The sequence below is a fragment of the Pinus tabuliformis genome, chromosome 8, assembly GCF_031772625.1.
Source record: "Pinus tabuliformis cultivar Carrire ecotype Pingquan chromosome 8, CPIR1, whole genome shotgun sequence".
Taxonomy (NCBI): Eukaryota; Viridiplantae; Streptophyta; class Pinopsida; order Pinales; family Pinaceae; genus Pinus; species Pinus tabuliformis.
The window spans coordinates 1,229,828,052-1,229,842,103 of NC_142294.1; the positions used below are offsets into that span (position 1 = coordinate 1,229,828,052).

The 14,052-nt window shown below is 36.5% G+C and overlaps 1 protein-coding gene across 2 annotated transcripts; it reads right to left on the reverse strand.

Moving 5' to 3' along the window:
* Positions 1-1,001: 1,001 nt before the first annotated feature.
* On the reverse strand, positions 1,002-10,082 carry LOC149239826 (70 kDa peptidyl-prolyl isomerase-like). Of its 2 annotated transcripts, XM_089373550.1 has the most exons (13): positions 9,650-10,082; positions 9,444-9,530; positions 6,069-6,329; positions 5,826-5,903; positions 5,569-5,649; positions 5,210-5,404; positions 4,978-5,064; positions 4,631-4,803; positions 4,412-4,534; positions 4,143-4,289; positions 3,925-4,052; positions 1,492-1,612; positions 1,002-1,406 (listed from the first exon to the last, which is right to left on the reverse strand). In XM_089373550.1, the coding sequence occupies exons 1-13, from the start codon at positions 9,822-9,824 to the stop codon at positions 1,326-1,328; spliced, it is 1,737 nt and encodes a 578-aa protein (XP_089229676.1). In that variant the 5' UTR covers positions 9,825-10,082; the 3' UTR covers positions 1,002-1,325. The 2 variants fall into 2 exon arrangements, with proteins under 2 accessions (XP_089229676.1, XP_089229677.1); XM_089373551.1 differs by lacking the exons at positions 9,444-9,530; positions 9,650-10,082 and adding an exon at positions 8,465-8,708.
* Positions 10,083-14,052: the final 3,970 nt, after the last annotated feature.

The window sequence follows — 14,052 nt, forward strand, 5'->3', positions numbered from 1 at the left end:
TTCTCTGGTAATAAATATAGCTTTTCATTCCTCTAACTTTACCTTCTCTGGTAATAGATCTAGCTTTTCACCCATCTAGCGTTTTTAGATGCACAAATATTTACCCCACCCCACCACAAAGGGCCAAATTTAAATTTAAATTTAAATTTCCCAGCAATACACCTAGCAAAGTTTTAGCTTTTCAATTAAATGGACCAAATTTCAATTTCCTAGCCTCTCCCCCTATCAAAACATATATGGAGGCATATCTGGGGCAAGTCCAAATTTCATTTTTCCTAGTAATACACCAAGCTTCTCCCCCTATCAAAACACATATGAGCATATATATCTGCGGTAAATTTCCGTTTTCCTTCGCAGCAACAGAACTAACTTTTTCCTTATTCGTGGGCAAATTTTGGTTTTTCTTCGCAGCAACAGAACGAACTTTTTTCATTTTCATTTTCCTTCGCTAGTAACAGACCCAACTTTTCCATGGAAGCGCAAATATCGTATATAAGAAACAAACTTGTCCCATTAAACACCTTGGATTTTTAAATAAACTTTTACAACAAAAAAAACTAATTTTGCATGGAAAATCTTTCTAATTTTACATTAATAACTATCTTAATTTAGACCCCCACGTAAAACACAACATCAGATCAATACACACATATTAAATAGATCATCAGGGTCCAAATAGATTGAGGTCAAGTACTAAAAGTGTAAACAGCACCATCAACTCCCAGAAACGACTAGCGAGAGTGAGAAAAGTCTAGTTTCTGGTCCCTCCCTATGATACAAACTCTTGTGCAGTCACCTTAAAATTACCTCTGCTTCTGGACATTAACTACTAGTAGCCTACCATTCCCCTCAGTCAATCATTGTTTAGCTTTAGAAACGGTACAACATATTTGCGTATGCTACATGTTAAAATGAACTTTAAACCCATTCAGAGCATCGAAATTTTGAAATAAAGAAAACTCTAGTGCGTCCGGCTTCACTTCAAACATCACAGCCAAACGTTATCAATGCAGTTGAGATATTCATGCTTCATATTATTCAACAAAAACCAAGAGCTTCATTATCTAAGTCAATTAGACTAAGAGCAAAGCAATACTTCAAGAATACATCCTCTTTCATCACTTTCAAGCAAATTCAGCTTGCCAGTCCCTCATACAATTTTGCTATGAATGCAGAAGCATCTTGCAAAAGAGTGTCTTCAAATAGATCAACCTAACGTAGTAAAAAAGTTCACCCGACTTACAATCTTCATTGTGAATGGCTAAAAGGTAGACTCGTCTATAAAGGACTGCATAGAAATATATCGCTAAACTTGCAAAAGCACTTCAGGCAGCCTCGCCATCTACAGCCATGGCATCAGACCCTTCCTCTTTATTAGCTGTCTCCACTTTTTCGCTCCCAGATTTCTGGCAAAGCAATAGTTCAAGAATAAGATAGTGAAAGTGGAACAAATTGAAACATAACAAAATACTAAATTCAGAATTTCCATACCCTGCTTTCTAATTCCTCCAACTTGCTCATTCTTGCAAACATGTTGCCATAAAATTTGGCTTCCTTCTTATTATACTCCTTTTGTTTCTCTTTAAGAGCCCTGTACTCGAGCTTCACATCCCTATCCATTACAATTATGGACACATTCCATTAAAAATATATAATGTCAAATGAAGGAAACTCTCACTTAAGTTACAAAATTTATCCATTAATCACAACCAAAAAATTAATCAAGAAAAACATAACTTATCATATTAACACAACCCTCAAATATATCCATCCAATTCCCAGTTAAACAATTAAATGACAAAGCACTTGTAACCCACTAATCTAATCAAAACCCAAACAAAAAGAGAATTCAATATTTCAATTCTGTTGTAGATTGATTACGTAGTAATTATGCTCATGTAACTCTGTGTGGCCTGTTGCACCATGTATATATAACTCCCTCCTTCCTCCCCTACTCTTCACTTCCCTGTCAATCGTTCTGGCCTTATTCATTTTATCTACACATTAGAAAAGTCCATTGCATACCTCCCAAGGGTGAACAGAGAAAAAATAGCATTGCGTACCTCTCCCATTGAACCACAAACCTGCCAAATCACTCATGGCAGTAGACATGACCATTATTACTATGACAGCTCTAAAACACCTCCTGACCTAGTGTTTAATCGATCGAAGTAATTTCATCTACAAAATTCCTCAAAGGATGAAACAGGCGAGACATTATCCTATCCATAGAAATTCAAAAGAACTTGTTTAGCTTTCTGATGGCTGTAGATCTCTTTTCCATAGAACGTTGTCTATCAATTGATCTAGATTCAGATTGTAGAATGGTATCAGATTGTAGAGTATGCAGAACAATAGAACTATTTTTAACTGTAAGAAGTTGGATGATATCCCAATGGAAGAAAAAACTGTCATACACTATTTTTTCACTTCCTCTATTGGATAAGTAGGACAAACTGCTCTGTCCCAACCATTTGTCACAACCCTTTTTAACAGTCTCGACTGGGCCTGATCGAAAATACAGGTAAAAGTTACCTTACAATCATTATGCAAGTGGTCACCTTTCAAATGAGAGGCCTCTGTTATATTACAATGACAACAAACTGCTCTCTCTCTTAAACTCTATCGAAGACTTTAAGTTGCTAATCATTGGCCAGAACCCTGCTAACAGTCTCAAAGGAGACATGGTAACCTACAATACGGCTAGTTCACCTTACCCATCATCATAGGCCGGTGATTATAAATTGCTCCGGTAACAATACCCTTGCATGGATTACGAAACCAGAGCTTGATTGTCGTTCCTGGATCATTCTCCTTATCATAATAAGATTGATATGGGTTATGGAACCAGAGCTTGATTGTTTTTCCTGGATCATTCTCCTTATCATAATATTAATATGGTTAATTAAGGCCATATTAGGTCAAACAAAAGAATTAAAACTACAACACACGAATTATAAAACATTTAAAAAGAGAAATTGTGTTGGTGTTATGCGTGCTAAGTCTCCACCTAATCCTACTTGTCATTCATGCTCTCAACCGCACTGCACTGCTACTGTGCCCATTTTTGGTGATCTGCTTAAGCCTCTCTCTGATCCTTTGATGAATAAATACATGTCCACCCTCGTTGCTGTAACAATAACAGCTCCACTTCTGGCACACATTAGGATTAGGTTCAAATAGATTTCTGTTATAAGTGGTTAGTCGAAAGGATTAGGTTCAAACAAATTCATGTTAATATGTACACGTAAATCTGTCCTAATCCTTTTGACTAAATATTAGAAAGAGTGCATGAACTCTTTCTAACGTATTAACATAAATCTGTTTGAACCTGATCCTTTTGAAATCTATTTGAACCTAATCCTCTTGACTAACCATTTATAACAGAAATCTATTTGAACCTAATCCTTTTGACTAACCATTTATAACATAAATCTATTTGAACCTAATTGACTAACCATCTGTAAATCAAAAAAACATATTGATCAATCACCTTTTACAATCATTTAAAAAAAACTTTGGTTATATATATATATATATATTTCCTTTACTTATTTCCACATTCACACGACATCAATTAGTTCTTCCATTTTACTTTTTTCACATTCACGAGACACCAAATAGTTTCTCCCTTTTAGTTCAATAATACTACACACAACATGGCAAATACCAACCACGACCAGCATAGTCTGAAACTCTAATGTCCCACTTGATAATTTATAAAAATATCAAACAAAAGAAACATTAGAAAAGCTAGTTAATCAAGTTGATGAAAAATTGAACAATTGTACTTCGGCCCCTTATGACAGATAAAAATTAAAATCCAAGGACCGAGCTTCTGGACTCCACAAGGAGCAAAGAAATTTACAATGAAATTGATGTTTTCCAAACGGAAGACACTTATAAGCTAAAAAAAGGGCAAACCTGTTGTTGGGGTCAATCTCGAGTGCTTTCTTTATGTCCAGCTCTGCGAGCTCCAAATCTGCTGTCTGAATATATGCTTGTGCTCTTCTATATAAAGCCTTAACGTTTTGCGATTCAATCTCCAAAACCTTCAAAGTTCACAGAAGAACAGATTAGCTGAAAATTATATAATCCCAGGAACTGTTATCAACTTATCATGCCAATTCAGTAGACAGTACCTTTGTACATAATTTTTCTGCTTGTGTATAGTCTTTCAATTTGAGTTTACAAGCTGCATTGTTGAGATTACAAGTGACCTTCAAGGGCTTCGACTGCTTCTTCTCTTCCTCGCTGAATGAAGTGTCATACTCAATATACTTTGCAGCCTGCATACAGGTATTATACAAAGGAAATTTTCAATATATAACAGTTTCGTCCATTCCACTTAAGTTTTGACTAAAACATTCCAGACAAGAAAGAATGGTTACAAAAAGTTACTGCTGCTTACCTTTTCATATTTCTTGGAAGCCCTAAAATACTTGCCAACCTTAAATAATGCATTCCCTTCTTCTTTCTTCTTCCCAGCTGCCTCTATCTTCTCCGCGGTGTTCATGTCCCATGACTCTTTCTCCTAATGAGAGACCAGGAAGCATTAGGAAAAGAGTAGACTTTTCATATATGAAATCACTTTAAAACAACCACAATGGAAAAAGGATGGTATGCAAACCTTTACAAATGAAACCAGCTCCACTTCATAAATCAAGTTGGACTTTGGTGGAACAACTGCCAAGTCTGTCTTAATCTCAGTTTGATAACCATATTCAGCTGCCACACTCACCAAGGCAACTTCTCCTTTCTTCATTGTCATAACCGCTCTATCTAATCCATCAACAACTTGCTCTGCCAGGAGCAATGACACATTAAAAATTCTGATTAATGTTTTAGAAATTACTTTACTTTCTACCTCTCAAGAGGACAGTAAACTGTCCCCTGACAAGAAAATGAGGATTATGTTAACCAGCAAAAGAACAATTATCCAATACTGAAAAACGCTTAAACAAAACTACAATTCACCTTCTCCAGCCATAAACTCGAATGGTTCTTCATCAGATCCCTTTTCCTCAAATATGGTGCCATCCTCTAACTTCCCCGTGTATTTCACTGTCCAAAAAATAGAACATACATTAAAATTTAAAAAGACCTATGTTCAAATCACTTCATTGGATATAATGGCAGTTGCAAAGAAAATTGTCCTTGAAAATACACTAAGATAGGAAAACAACCAGCAATACAAATTACTAAATACCTTTGACCACTGCCCCATCATTAGGTCGTTCATAACCTTCTCCTTGCTTCAGGATTTTCTTCAGCACTTTCTTATCATCAGTAACTTCATCGACAACCTTCCAAGACACAAGCTCAAGATCCACCAACAATGTTGCATTTGGTGGCACGGCTACATCATTTCCAATTGCTTCACGTCCTTGATGTCCAAAACCATCTGAAAGGGTTCAATGCTTCTTTTAGAATCACTACAAAATGACTTCTAAATGGCAAGTGGTATAAGTTATAAAAACAAAAAGTTAAAAACTGGGACCTGCTACATCTGAAATATAATTTGAATGTTTAATCGGCATTTTAATATTATCAGCTCCTCTAACTTACACTGAGGCTTCACTGTCAACAATACTTTTTCTCCCTTCTTCATTGTTTTGACAGCTATGGCAAAAGCTGGACAGAAATATCCTGGAACATAGAGACCAGTCTCAGGTATCAGGAGTCAAAATATTGTTACTGATTGCTTTAAGTGCAACAAATAACAGAACAAACGCTCAATAACACATGGATTCCACTGCTCCATAACCACCACTAAAAGAATGACATAGAAAAAAAGTGCCAATTTGACATTACGGTCTCCATACCATCCTTCACATAAAACTCCACACCCTCCTCTGATTTTGATACAACAGTTCCGTCCTCCAGTCTAGCCTCATATTTAACTGCCATTATTTAAATAGAAGTTAGTTGATGTACATTGTCCATCCTATCAAATTAGTAGTTTTACATGCAATCAAAGAAATTGTACTCGCAAATTATATTTTACAGGCCTCATAAGAAATTGTACTAGCGACTTATATTTTACAGGCCTCATATCTTATACTCACCCAAAACTTCATCAGCTTCTTTTGGGTGCTCCCATTTCTCCCCTTCCTTGATAATTTTCTTAAAAATGCCCCCATCCTTACAGATATCTTTTACACTAGCCCAAGAGAGCAATTCAACATCGAATTTCAGAGTCGCATTGGGTGGAATTGTAGGTGGCGATCCCGATTCCCCATATGCCAGATCAGGAGGAATGGTGAAGACTGCATTTTCCCCCTTTTTCATCGTTGCTATCCCCTGATCCCATCCTTTGATTACTTGACCTGTCCACAAAATATAGAAATGAATATAGTTGATACAAGACTCCCCAAAAAAATATGAAAAATAAATAGACAAGAATCAATGTCACACTCCACATAAAACTAGGACTAGTAACATGGGTAGATTATATCTATTATAATCTGTAGTCTCAGTCTTTCCTGTTTTTCGTTCTGGCCTGTTTTTACTTTTAGTTTGGGCAGTTTGTACTTTGGTACCTTAACATAGCTTTGTAGCTGGGACCCACTATTGAGATTTAACATTTTCTATTTTCTGAAATATAAGGTCATTCCATCAATTTATAGCCAACTGGGAGAAGTCCAGCATCTACTGCAAACTGCGAGAATTCAGCATTTAAAAAGGTGGTAAGCACATATTTGGAGAAGGTGGTTCACAATATGCCAACTTAGGATATAATATCTTAAATCATTGAACTTAACCTGGATAAAACTAACACACCACCTTGACTTGTTTACCTTGGACCCAAATTTTATAATTAGTACACTTTCTGATGTTTTGTTTACTGGTGAGCAGGATAAACTCATGCAGATGGATGCTCCTGGCTCCAAAATCACAAGTCTCAAGCTCTTGTGGCTAACTCAAATTCAAAGATACAACATAAAAAGATATTTAAGGGAAACACTCACCTAAGCAAGATTGTAAAAGTTTATTATAAAAAAATAATAAAAAATAAAATCTTCTTAAAGTTCTATAAAATAATATCCTTTTCTGTGAAAAAGAAGGTCCTCCAGAATCTCAATAATTCGATAAATTTGACTGTTTCGTCTTCTGAATGGAGAAACACAATTTAAATTCACCTTCTTCTAGCTCTGATACCAGGTAAAATCAAACCACAAACACCAGTAGGACATCAACATCATACATGTATTCCGGATGTAATCATGATAGGATTATTGATTTGCTATAGTGACACTGTGTTGCAGGTTGCTGACATCTTCATTAAACCCTTGACAGGAAGATTTGACAAGTCCAACCTCATATCTTCCTTAGGTAAAGGAAGTTGCCCTTGGCATAGTCTCAATCCTCCCTACATTTTGTTCTGGACATTTTATACATGAATATTCATGGCCTTGTAGCCAGGGTCCATTTTTAAACTATATTTTGTTCTGAACAGTTTATACATAACTCTTTTCATGGCCTTGTAGCCAGGACCCATTTTATGAACACTTATACTCCTTGTAGCAGGACACATTTCCCATTATTATGAACACTTTACATGGCCTTGGAGCCAGGACCCATTTTAAGATATACCGATAACATTCGTTTTTCAAAGTGAAAAGCAAAATTATTTTCTCAATAGTCCCTGACATTATATTAATACTTAGGATACAAGATCTACAAAACCCAAGTATGCTTGTACTAATATTTGGGAGTACAAAATGCAGTTGGCAGATCTCAACAGTCAAGCTTCCTGTTCTTCGAAGCGTTTCCAATGAATTTTTGTTAAAAGAGATCGCGTAACCATTTACAGAGTGCATTTGAATTCAAAACAGTGGAGCCGTTGGAACCCCTAAAGACAGCATCACAGAAATGAGTCCTTTAGGCAGAAATTACTACCAATGTTCTCATGTTTATTTTTATTTCTTTTACTAAATGATGTATTATGTGCTCACACTATTTAATGTAATATAATATAATTATAGAAGAATAAAATATAATTACATATGATTAAAATATAATATAAGAACAAAATATTAGAAGATAAACTGGCTCAAGAATAAAATGAAATTTACTTATATAAGACTAAAATATAATAAGAACAATTTACTTGTATAGAATTTAGTTTGAGGAACATGAACAGAAAGTTCTCGGGTTTCTTCAGCCCCACTTAGAATTCTGTTAGTTTTTTGTAAGAGAACTCAAATGTTTCTGCAACCGGTTTTCTCAGACAAAGCTTAGCAGATAGAAATATGTAAACCTGTTGATTCTGCAAATTTTTTTAAATATCTCATAGATTCCAAATGAATAGCAAGATACAGACTGCTTTTCTCTGAAAAAAATAATAAGAACAAAACATTCAAAGATAATCAAACAAACTAGCTTAGTGTCTAGGCATATTGTCGAGGTTCTGTCGTGTTTTTTAATCTTGAAACAAGAGATAAGGTTAACGGTTCCAAACCTAAAGGAGCGATACCAGCAGATAGGTTCATCCTTTGCTTTTTTATAAGCTCTAGCACGCACCAGATCAAGACATTTTCACCCAATCCATCTTTAAAGGCTTCGCCGATTCCACCATTAAACCCATCCCCTTCGACCCAGGCCATTATCATGATGATATTCTTCAACTCTGCCCGAGGCTCATCCCACATATCGATAGTCCAGCCAACGCTTCTAACACTTCCATGCGATGGTTAATAAAAAAAACAGCTACACAGTTTCTTACATTCGATCCTACCATGGTCGCTTACATTGGATACCACACATGTACAGTTTTCAACGGCTTTGGTACACTCCTCCCCCCCCCACCCCCCGCCCCTGCGGGTGGGTGATCTTAGACTTCATTTTATTAAATTTAATTGGAGATGCATTAGGCATCAGGCACAGCTCTACAATTTTAACCCGTAAGTAATTTTACAGTGCCATCGACCTATTTTCGTGTATTTAGTGTCCCTTTTTAATTTTCGTGGATTTTCGTTTACCATGAAAAAACTAACCCGACTTGAAAATGAAAGCCCACGCTAAAGTAATAGCAGACACTCCACACTCTAAGGTAATAACAAACACACGAATGTATTGCTCTGAAACAAAAACTAGAATGTCAGTCAGCACATTAAACATCAACCGCCACATTTGCCATTGGAAGCCAGTGTCAACCTGGAATGGGGGGTTAAAGCCCTAATATACAATCTGTTGCCTAAGTTCAATCGAAACGGAAAACTAAGCTCCAACTTAAAGAGTCCAACATAGAACATAATGGCGGAGCTTTTGGTCTAGTAACGATTTGAGAACCTTGACAAGCGTGTCGATTACGAAGATTTGATAATACCATGCAGACTATAAATCACCCTTTCGACATTCCTACAGAAGAGATCTGAGTTTACAGTATTCAAAGGCACAAAACCCAGATTAGGTAAATAAGAGGGGAAATAACTACTTACCTTGACCAAGCTTGAATTTGAATGGAGTTCCTCTATCCCGACTAGAATCGAACTTTGTACCGTCCAGAAGAGTTCCGGTGTAATGAACTGCCAATACAATTACCATAAGTCATTCATCCCGTGCAAAAACCCAGAAAATTGCAGGGACCTTAAATCTTAAATCAAACAGATTTCTAACCAAATTTAGAGGTCATGGGTTAAAATACCTTCAACTTCATCACCGGTTTCGGGTGTTTCCCACGATTCCCCTTCTTTAACCAACAATTTCTTCAACCCCTGCTTCCCAATTTCTTTCTCTTCACCAACCTTGAAAACAGTATCGCCAAAGTCCTCATTTTCCATCATTCCAGCAGTTTCAGGAAGTTCAAAATCGTCCGCCATTGCAACTTTGCTGAGGAAAATTACACACTCGAAATGTTACGAAGATAAACAAAATCGGAAGCCAAACAGATGCGCAGTACGACACTCTGAATTCTTAGCAAACAACCAATGAAACGGCTAGGCGAAAGGAAGAGGGGGAAGCGAGTAAATTTATATTGTGCATCAAGCGATTCCAAAAGTTCTAGATGTTTCCTCATGTGAGAAAAAAAACTGAATAAATTGGAAGTTGTTTAGAATATTTAGGTGCTGGAAAAGTGGAGATGCTTCTAGGTCATGCATTCGGGCCCTCGGCAAAACTACTTTCTACTAACATTAACTTACTTTGGGGTTTATGAGTGTTTTCGGTATCATAGATGTATGTCTTGATTGGCAATATTTTGCAGTGAATTTTCGAAAATAATAATCAAATCAAAATTAAAAATCAGACTTTTTGAGTCACATATTTATTAATCGAGTTTAGGCTTATGTGATCCATATTAAGTTAGAGAAAGATTTCAGCGAAAATCACATGTAATCTCATTTGTCGACGCGTTTCGAACCAACTAGTGTGGTTCATCTTCATCTTGTCCTGACGATGAACCACACCCACACTAGTTAGTTCTAAACGCCTCGACAAATGAGATTCCATGTGATTTTCACCGAAATCTTTCTCTAACTTCACATATTTATATTAAGTGTGTATGTATTATTGACTTACTTTGGGGTTGAAATTTAGGAAAAAATATTCAAATCAAAATTGAAAATCAGAAATGTAGAGTTATACATTTGGCTATGAAGTGTGTATGTATTATTATTATAATAAAATAATAATAATAAATAATTAAAAACACTTACACTAGTTGTAAAGCACATATGTACTATGTAGAGTTAGATAAGTATATTTGGTTATGAGGTGTGTATGTATTATTATTTAAATATAATTATACTAATAATAATAATAAATATTCACTTCTAATATTGAAATTCAAAAATAAAAAGTTGACACATATACTTGTTATGAAGCACATAGGTAATATTGTTGGAATAAAATAATAATAAAATTGATTAAGTTGTAAGATTATGTTGCTTATGATTGTGGTTAAAAAAAATTATATTTTTTTAATACTAATTTGTGTTTATATGATTTCAATATTTTAACATGTGAGTGTTTTTGCTATAATTTTAAGATCTTGATTTAATGGGTGTAGATTAGTTGGTATGTGCGGAGTTTAGGTTTATAAATTCTTATGTTCAAATTTTACAAGGTGGGAGCCAATTCTAGGGGTTACATTATCTTAAGGAGCATCCAAGTTCAACCAAATCTTGCATAAGTCTTGTTATTCAACAAATATTTTCTTTCATCCAACATTGTCTAGCTATTTAGCAAATCTTTCTTCCATCCAACATTGTCTCGCTATTCAACAAATCTTTCTTCCATCCACATTAGGGCTAGCCCCAACCTAGGCACAATCTAGATGACAACATCCTATCATGTTGATATGAGTTTATGGATATATGGTGTGTGCAAGTTTATTGATGGCTTACATTTTGAGTGGTCTCAATACCCGTCATTAGGGACTCAAATAAAGCCTATATCCACAAATGTATATCAACATGACTATGGGTTGTGGAAATATACACTCACAAACATCCCATCATTCTTCTATCAGATATTAAGGTTGGCCCCTACCTAAACACAACTTAGTATAAAAAATAATAATATAAATAATTTAATGATTAAGAACATGTGTTTCCTCATAACAGATCACAAGTTCAAATCCATAGAGAGGTAGAATACATACACTTTCATTGACTTTTTGACTAAAACATTGGGTGTAACCTGAGATTTAGCAAATGTTGAGATGTTCAGACACTCCCATCAATGATAATTTAGGAAACCCATGCAAGGAGGATGCCTACCCCTTAGCCTCGTCACAATGCACCAATATTTATCAAACAACATGTGTAAACTCTACCTCCCTCTAGTTTTGAAGTTGTGACCTCTTAAGAGGGAACACATATTCTTAACCATTAAGTTCACTAAAATTTGCACCTTTGTAAAAAGTTAACATTCAAATCATTACATTAAAGAAGTTTGTGTCTAATAAACAAAGAAGTCTCATACATCAATTTAATGTTTAACTTAATCGTAACCTTAAAATTAAATTAAATTATTATGATGATGTAAAAATAAAATTTGATTACTTAAAATAATGGAATGATATTTTATAAAAGTAATTTTTTATTTTTATGAAATATCATTAATTCTTTAATTTTATTTTATTTTTAAGTCGAAATTTCTATTAATCATAAGGAATATACATGGATATCAAAAAGCATGTGGTCTCACCCCGACCAGGTTTGTTGACCAATGCGATGACCATATAACGTACAAAAAGTAAAATTGATAGTTGAGAGATCTAGAGTCTGAGAGGTCTAACATTCCAGAAGACTAACAAAACAAGAAATACACCAATGAACATATTCAGTCGTCATATGTGATGGAAGTGCGGTCATCCGAACCAGTACCTGGGGGAGGTGGCGGGCGATACATGCAGTTGACATGGTTCTCGAAGTGAGCAAGCCAAGTTTCAAGCTTTTCCACCTTTTCAATTAACAGGTTCTAGTCGCGTCAAACTACGACCACCCTCTCATGAACATGGCACTGAAAGTATTGGACAAGGAAAATTTTAAGGATGGAAAATTTTCTTGAAGTTTAAAACATTGGCGAATCTCACTAATCCCTAATATGCAAATTATAAATGTTTATTGATATATTTGTAAAATTATTCAAATTTATAATTATTTTATATATAGTCTCTATATAATGTTGGCGATTTTTAAGGTAAAATAATTTTATATTCTAAAATTTGGGCGAATCGTCTTTTATAAAATTGGAAATTGGCGAATCTTTTTTGTGGAAAAATCATGGAAAATTAGCCCATTGGGCGAACATTAGCCCCTAAAATTTTCCATGGTATTGGAGTTGCTCGAATTTCGCCATGGAAGCCTTGTGTTCCTGTCTGCGAGCTTAATGATGGGTGTTCAGACGAGAAGAAATGGAGTGAAGCAGCTCAAGAATTTCCAAGGAGGGACTTTTCCTCTTGGAAGACGTCCTACCTGTGGGACTAGAGTAGCCTTGGCTAGAGGGACCCCGCATTGTCGATCCCTGGAGATGCACATGCTCGCAACCTCCCACACCTACATCACAACTAAGTTGCAAGACCGATTTTTGACAGCCGCCACAACCCCTGCAACCACCACGGGCGCCACGACCCTTGCAACTAAAGCCTCTCGCTCCCCTCCTGGAGCTACCTTCCTGAACAGCAATGGCATCACCCCAAGCCCCAACGGGAGGGAAGCACCTTCCAGCTTCGTTGAAGAAATTAGGTGCGAAGAGCAGGGAGAGGGCTTCATTGAGGAGAACCAAAGGGACCTGTAGAATCGGAGAGGAGGGATTCCTCTAGATATACCACCAACCACCCAGAATCAACCGAGACCAACTACCGACCAGAGAGAAAAGGAGGACCAATGCCAAGAGCCCCGCCACCCTAAATTCGCCACCCAAGGGATATCAACCACCCAGAACCAATCGAAACCAACCATGGACTCGAGAGAAAATGAGAACCAACGCCAAGAGCCTCGCCACCCTAAACTTGACGCCTAAGAATATTCAGGTCATGCGAGAGAGGATAGAAGCTCATGGAGAGGGAGTCATATAGGAAGAAGCAAACGCCCGAGGAGAGATTGAAGGGCAGAAGAGAGCCAACACCTGAGATGAAACAGAGCAACGAGGAGAGAGCTAAAACCAAAATTCTCAGTAAATAGAAGCCAGAATGCAAAAGTGCCCAGAGACCATCGATACCCTAAACCTAGAGTCACCATCCTGAGAATAGCAAAACCTCTGGCATGCCTAGAATTGCGAAGGTAAAAAGCATGGATTTGACACCCGTCAATCTAGAAACTTCCCTGAAGCGTCCAAGATGGAGAGTTGCAGGAGTAGAGAGAAATTAAGAAAGGGGTCGGCCAAAACCAATGAAGAAAAGTCCACCAATGAGTCCTAAAGAGGGAAAGATTGTCAGGAAATTGGAATGAGCAAGAGGGCGACGATTGAAGCACGCCTATCGCAAATTGAACAAACCGCCACCATGGATCAGACGTTGAGGAGGATGCCAGCAAGGAGGGTGATGTAACACACAATGGAGCATTTGGGGGGGGGAGGGGGATCTCCGATGGGATATAGCTAGAG